The sequence below is a fragment of the Gavia stellata genome, chromosome 7, assembly GCF_030936135.1.
Source record: "Gavia stellata isolate bGavSte3 chromosome 7, bGavSte3.hap2, whole genome shotgun sequence".
Lineage (NCBI taxonomy): Eukaryota > Metazoa > Chordata > Aves > Gaviiformes > Gaviidae > Gavia > Gavia stellata.
In genome coordinates, this window is record NC_082600.1 from 30,893,295 (window position 1) to 30,900,782 (window position 7,488).

Consider the following 7,488-nt stretch of genomic DNA (forward strand, 5'->3'; position numbering starts at 1 on the left):
TGTATTTATTATCTAGTCTTTCACCATACTTCCATAAGTGACCTTGGTTTTGATTTGCAGCCAGTCAGGTAGCGTATTTCTGCCTATGTTGTATTAAGCCACCTGACTAAAAAACAACAAAAAAGTCACAACTGCACTTACTTAGACTGCAACCTACAAGGACTGTGAAATCTTTAGAATCGCTATGCATAAAAAGCAACGTAATACATGATATGTTTATAGTCAACTTACTATTTGTTTGTTTGTGTGTTTGCTTCACAAACATATGACCTGTCAACAGATGAGATTTTGGCTTGGAATTGGAAAAAAAACAAAGAAAAAAAAGGATAAGAACAAAGCAATTTTGTATATATTTTCCTTGAAATAATTAATCTAATACAGAAATATCCCATGTGTTACATAGAGAACCAAGATCTAAAGTTTTCTTACCAAATTTGCAGTAAAGAAATCCTGATACTCAGAACTGTCTGCAATACAGCTGCAGCTACCATTTTCTTTTTTATATTTGAAGTTATTAAAGAGTTTGAAGACTCTGAATGTTTTTTTATTGGCTTCAAATCTGCACTGTACACCAAAACCTCAACTATTTCAAGAAAACGCTCTTTAAAAAATTCTTCAGTAAATTTGGTTTTACATATGCTTGTTGATAGCATGGAGAATATTTCCCCTCCCCCTCAGAGTTCAACTGAAACATTCGAGCTCTTTCAAACTTTAAACTTTTCAGATTCATTTTCTCAGAGAAGTTTACAGCTTTAACAGGATTAAGGAGACTGAAATTTATCAAGTGTCATTAGTTTAAGAGAGTCCCTTTGAAAAGCACAGTCCTACACATTTAGGACATGCTAAGTAGGTTCAGTATGAAAGAAGTTACATTTTCCCTGCAGTTATAGACCACTTTCATTTGATGAGCTTTTGGTGTGCGCATTCTGTCCTTTAGCCATAGACAATCTAAAATAGTTCTCAAAAACTGAAAATCACGTTTCAGAGTAGAGAGATCTTATTGCACAGATAACCCTTAAGCATTCGGTTTTGTTAACTGAATTGCATTTCAATTATGTTTATACTAATTTTATCTCATATGCAACTTAAGGTGACTTAGTATAGGATTGTTAATAGTGCCAAAATCAAATAATTACCATACTACTGGCTCTCAACCTATTTGCTAGACCTGAGACCCTCTGCAAATAACAACACTTCCACAAATTTATGTGCAACAACTTGTTGATCCTCAGACCTAAATACAATAGTATGTCTTTAAGTTGTCTCCATTGAGCTACAGGTCATAGTTTATAATTAAATGTCTACTTTTATAGACACTCGTACTAACACCCACACATGGAAGGTATAAAACTATTTGTCAGAGAAATTTGTTTCATGAAGCATAACTGTTAAGCATGCCCAGAAGTCTTCTCAGAAATATCTTTGCGAATTCAAGAGTCATTATTTCCCTTCACCTCCTCTTGAATAACAACTCTCATAAATTTGCATAGCAACCCTTCACTTGAAGTATCAGGGTCATATCTTGCTTGCAAGCAAAACAGCTGAACAAAGTTGCAGTCAACTTCTCCAGTTAAGGTTTTATTTTCACCTGTTGAGTATAACAGTTATCTCTTGCGGCAAACTTCTGCCAGGATAAAGCAGTCCACACAGTATTTCCATGAGGAGCTTCATATATACCTCCTTCTGTAAAGACTGTCACTAACATTTTCTGTGATCATTTGTAAAATATCAAGTATGTTATGGTAACACGACGAGGCTTAATTCTTCTCCAAGTTCTCTTATAATACACAGTTGTCTGTACAGTCTAGAGATTCAAACTCCAGGAAAATTTCATCTGTACACTTAGTTAAAGGTAGTTTAGAGAGCACAGCTGAAAAGCTGTACAACTGCAGAAGCAAGGTATGTCGTCACAAGCCTCAGAATAATAGAGCCATGGAGAGTCATCAAACCAAAAGATGAAAAAAAAAAAAAAATATTAGCCCTGTTTCTAATGTTACAGAAAGACATGTGGTAGATGAGATAGAATGCTGCCAGCATTGATTAAGTCCTTTCACAAATTATGATAAAGACAGTTCTGAGTTCCGAATTAAAAGAAATTGAACTTACTGAAGTTATCTTCCAGACTCAGCCATATTTTGAGTGACTTATTCTAACATCTGAAAAAAAGAGATTGATTTTTGCTCTCAAAAGGAACTGGTATAGGAAAAAAAACTTGAAAAGTACTCAGAAAAGTAATTTGGTCCAGCCTTCAGTATTTATTCAATAAAACCAGCAATATTAAATATTATTTATTCAATAAAAGCCTACTGAATTCAAGAGGAGGGGAGGCGAGAGAAAGACACCTACAATACCCTGGTTTTACATTTTTTCAAAATGCTTGCAGTGGAATAACCTGTATCTAACTGCAGCTATATTGGAATCTAATACCCTTTAATATCTTGCTTTGATAATTCCTTATACTCTTCTCTTATCCAAGATTTAAATACAAGGAGAAAAGCAGCTAAAAATTCTTTGCCCCCAAAAAAAAGCGGAAACAGAAATAGCAAAAGGATAATGGCTACATGATATTTGACATCTATCCAAAGTTCATGAAAATCTTGTTGTAGGAGTCAGGAGGAAAGATGAAAGATCCAGTCAAGAGATGTTTGAAGCTGACCCAGGCATCCTGGAAAAACACAACTGAAGTCTCTCTACTTGGAAAGAAAGAAAAGATCAACGATCTGCAAAGATCTAAAGATGTTATCATAGTATAAAATGTGCTTGTTTCTGTGTCAATATACCATATATGATTCAGACATTTAAGTCAGAAAGCAGAGGTGGAGTACTTTACAAGAAGTTACAAGTTAACAGGCATCTTAAATACAAAAGATTATACTAGATCGTCCAAAATGACAGTTTTTTCAAAACAACAGAAAGCAGTAATGAATGAGTTGAAACACTAGACCCTTCCCTGAGAGGGTTAAGTGAGATAAAGAAAAGCAGAAGAATGGGAGTTGAATCCAAGTTGGACCTCAGGAGGATTCCAAGAAAGAATGTGCATTAAAAGCAAACATATTTATTCAGACTAAAAAAGCTAAATGGATCATGAAAGCATCTCAGCAGGTTAACACAATACAAGGACAGAGAGAGCATTTTTAGATTTGCTTGTAGTATAAACATATTTATTTTCATCTCTTTTACAAATATTTGCAATTGGTAACAGCTACACTGAATGTGTTAGAGAGACATAAATGTATCTTAGCACAGCTTGAGTTAAGAATGATGACCGGATAAATTACTAATATAAGGCATTCCGGACCCCAGAGAGTTACAATTCATGCATCTAGCTTACTAAAGCACTCATGCAAGGCTGAGCTTTCCAGGAAATTTCCCAAGGGACAACATAAGACAAGCCTCCCACTCATGCTGTGTGGCTAGTTCTGAGAAAGGGCATTGCAAAAGTGAGAAACAAGTATTTTCAAAGGATTGGTGGTGGCTAGTAAAGCCCTAAGTCATGTAGCATAAAAAGAGACTGCCAGCAAACACCAAAATCCCCAGGGAACAAACCACAAAAAAGAAACAATGCTCTTGATTACAGAAAGAGCAGAAGCACAGACAGACCTGCAACAGGCATACAGAGCAAATATTCACAAGAGAAAGAGATGAGCAATTTTTCCAAGGAATATTACAAAAAGTCTGCTACGGCCTAGATCTTCAAACCAGCCCTGTGACGATGAGCCACAGGGCGGGAAATCAACTTTAAGCATCCCAAACAAATAGAAAGCTGCCTGAAAATGGAATTGGACCTCTCCTGGCTGAGGAAAACAAACTATGAGAAAATGAAAAATTGTTTGCCTTACTGCTACATTTGCAGTTTAAAAATTATATTCAGAAACTACTATGTTATAGACTTTTATCCTGAGTCTGTATCATTCATTTTTGTCTTTATGATTTGGACAAAGGAGTACAGAGAAGGCTTCTTGAATTTGCAGATGACTACAATATATGTGCTTGGGGGAGATACTTCAAACATACCAGAAGACAGATTTGTAACTGAAAAAGTCACAGACACATTTGAGAAATGGGACATTAAAAAAAAAAAAAGTTCAACAATGGACAACAAAGGCAAAATCCTACATGTAAAATTTCACAGCTAAAATGGCTAACAGAGAGGTGAAAAACCCATAATGCAGCAAAGGAGTTTGGGAGTTTCAGTGAATCACAAGCTGAACATGAATCAACCACCTCCTGCTGTTGTGAAAAAAAAAAAAATACTAAAGTGCTATGTATTGTTTGAAAGACATGTGAAATACTTTTTCCAGTCTTCTTAGCCATGGTGAAGCTTCACATTGAGCCCTGTGTCAAGCCTGGGCACAACAATTCCAGAAGGACCCAGATCAGTTGGAAGGAGCCCCTCAAGAATTATCAGAGCACAGAACAAATAAAAAAAGAGGATCTGTGTGAGGTTATGTTTGGGGTTTTTTTTTGCTTAGCTGATCTTCATGAAGTTATATAATGCAAGAGGATACAAGGATAAACAATTTAAAATATCTCTGAAGTCTGAATAAAAGCATTTCCACTACACTTCCTTTTATATTCTTATTTCTTTTTTGTCTGTATACAGGCTTAAAGGTAAGCAGATTACAGAAGTTCTGTATTCCTAACGTGTTTGTTAAGGCTTTGCTGCATTTTTTAATTGCTACTACAGATCTTTTTGAAAGCTTTTTCTTTTTATATTACTTTATGAAAAAATTAATAATATATAAAATATTTTTTAAAAAATCTTCAAATACAAGTCATTAACATGTGTGCAAACAGATACACATGTGTATAAACACACAGAAAAAGAGCACTTCCCTGTGAGTCCAGGGTCTGTACAAAGAATATTTGACAACCTCAATGACAGCCCCCCTAGACTGACAGGCCAGATAATTGCAGATAACTGAGATTCCTTCATGTTATTCTTTTGTCCTTTTTTACAGCTGCATTAACCAGATCTCTTCCTAGTCCCAAACAAACCCTAGATGCTACAGCAATTGCTTACATAGAAAAAAACATTAGGAAAGTATTTTATGAACTACGATTGACTCTTGCAACTTCACAAATAAACTCTAAAAAGGAGAAAACTGTGAGGAATGCTATTCATTCACTGACCTCTATTTGGAAATAAAATATTTTAGTGGATGTATAAGGGTGAGTTATATGTACACAATATTCTCATTTAGCAAGTAGGCAAAAATTAGTTCTGCTTGTGCTCTGAGCCAGCCCAAAGCTGTGTGCAAATACCATCCACAAGCTTCACAGCTCTTTAGTTTCAGCTCAGCACTGGACTAATACAGCCACAAGCAATTCCAGATCAGAACTGGCACCTACTCCAGTAAGATTTTATCATCTTTGCCTGCAGAAATACCTTTTAGGCGTATTTATTAAAAACCTACTGCACGTTGTGGGCATAGTCTTTTCTCTCAACAAAAGCTGGCAACATCTATCCTAGACTTTTCAGAAAAATGGCAGGACCATAAAAAACTCAAGATCAGCTCTCTATTTGGTTAGGATTTATTACAGTACAATTTCTGTATCGTTAGCACTAGTACACAGAGTTGTATTTTAAAACAGCCTACAGCTCCAGTCCCAAAATAAACACAAATAAAATACCATCGCGCTGAAAATGAAGGAAGACTATGTTCACATAAACAGGCCTCAGAATGCAACTCTGAAGACAGCTCAGTCTGAAGAGATAACATTTGCCTGCTATTTTTGGAGACTGTTTGCTGCCTTCAAAAGCATGCTTCATCTGCTGTAGCAAACCAAGCCATGCAAACATATACATACAGTCCCAGACACTATTTATTTGAATTTCACCTTGAACTTCCTTAATATCTTTTAAGATTCAACACTGAAATTTAAATCTTGGGAAACAAGAACAGAGATAATTGTTTAAAGATACTTGTGTTCAGTTGTCAGGTTGGGGGAAGGGAGATTGTTGCTCTTTTAGCTTACACAAAGCACAGATTTTTGGGGGACAAAGTCCAGTCTTGCCAATGTATTTTCTTGCTGGGGGGAAAAAAAAAAGTGATTGACTGTCTGTGACTGTTCAAATCTTATCACTTCATATTTCTTACCAAGACTCGGCTCTGAAAAAGAATTCTACACATTTTCCATTTTGTATGAACTCAGGTGGAACTACAATCTTCAATGTAACCTTTACGTGACTGAAAGGCCAGACATTACACCACCTTTCTATCCTAATACCTCTGAAACTTGCTTAGTTTTCAAATGAGCGGCCATGCTTACTGGGACACAAATTTGGGATTATTAGGTACTGAAGCCAATGGGAATATTTCTGGGCACTTCGGAGATGTCTTGTCAAGTTACTTTTAGTGTTGTATTAGCTGCTCTTGGAGTGTGAACATGTTCATTCCTATGGTTATGACTGTTGAATTAAGTGATGAGTAAATAATGTTGCAAAAAATCTGAGAATGATATGGTTTCTATTATCTCCCTGTAAAGGATTTATTCACTTTTTAACACAGGCTGTCAGACATGCTACAGCAGTTATGAAAAGCCTTTTTGTTTACTCTACCAGTAGCAGAGTCGAGCGAACCACTTTTACTGAAAAATCTGCAATATAAAATGCCTCCTACCTTCAGCTGTACTAGATGCACATCCACATGCTTGCTATCCGAGTCCTGCTGGACAGAGTAGGTCAGATCCCTGACCCTTTCAGACGTCATCCGAAGCCAGGTCTCAATTTCTGGCAAGTGGAGAACAATCTTCCAATCGGCCCCAGTGTGTAGAGGAGGAGGCTTTTCATACTGCTGGCCAGAATCAAGCTCCTTCATGACATCCTCTTCCCCACCTTGTTCCACTGTAGGAGTCATGTTTATAAGCATGGGAGATGCATCAGATGGCATAGGATCCAGTTCTTGTGTTCTCAGGGGAGAAAGTGCTACATCCATGGCTAACATGGGAAAGTCTAAACCATAATTCTTTCCAAAATAGCTACAAACATAAAAGGAAAAGAGACTGCTGTTATGAGACCAAATTTTGCAACAAAAATGTTCACAAGACAAGGAGTAAATGGCAACATCTGAGAGGTATCATGCTCTAAATAAATTCTTTACCCTGCAAATCTACACTAGAAGTTCAAGAATAAATAGATTTTTCAAATTAACTTCGTTGATTTGAACAAACAAGTTATTTGTTTGAGAAGAATAACAAATATTCCATTTCTCTCATTGTAGACAATCACCTTGGAAATTACAGTTTTCATTTATGAAAAATGTTCTGATTTTCTACAACTGCAGCATAAACTGAACATTGACAACACTACCAGAACTTTACTGAACTCCATGAGTTAATATAGGACTGGAATTTGTACACTAGCACATATTAGAACATATCCCTTGGCCTGAAATTTATGACTAACCACAAAATATCTGAAGTTTTATTCAAATTTCCCAACTGTCCACTCAACTATTGATCATGTACAACAAAAATTTTGAAGGC

The 7,488-nt window shown here is 36.1% G+C and overlaps 1 protein-coding gene across 1 annotated transcript in view; it reads right to left on the minus strand.

Annotated features, from left to right (window-relative positions):
* Window positions 1-6,947, minus strand: part of AKAP6 (A-kinase anchoring protein 6) — a 234,450-nt gene extending 227,503 nt beyond the window's left edge. Inside the window, exon 1 of the mRNA XM_059819289.1 lies at window positions 6,624-6,947. Within this exon, the coding sequence (XP_059675272.1) occupies window positions 6,624-6,947 (324 nt within the window). The remainder of the gene's footprint in view (window positions 1-6,623) is intronic.
* Window positions 6,948-7,488: the final 541 nt, after the last annotated feature.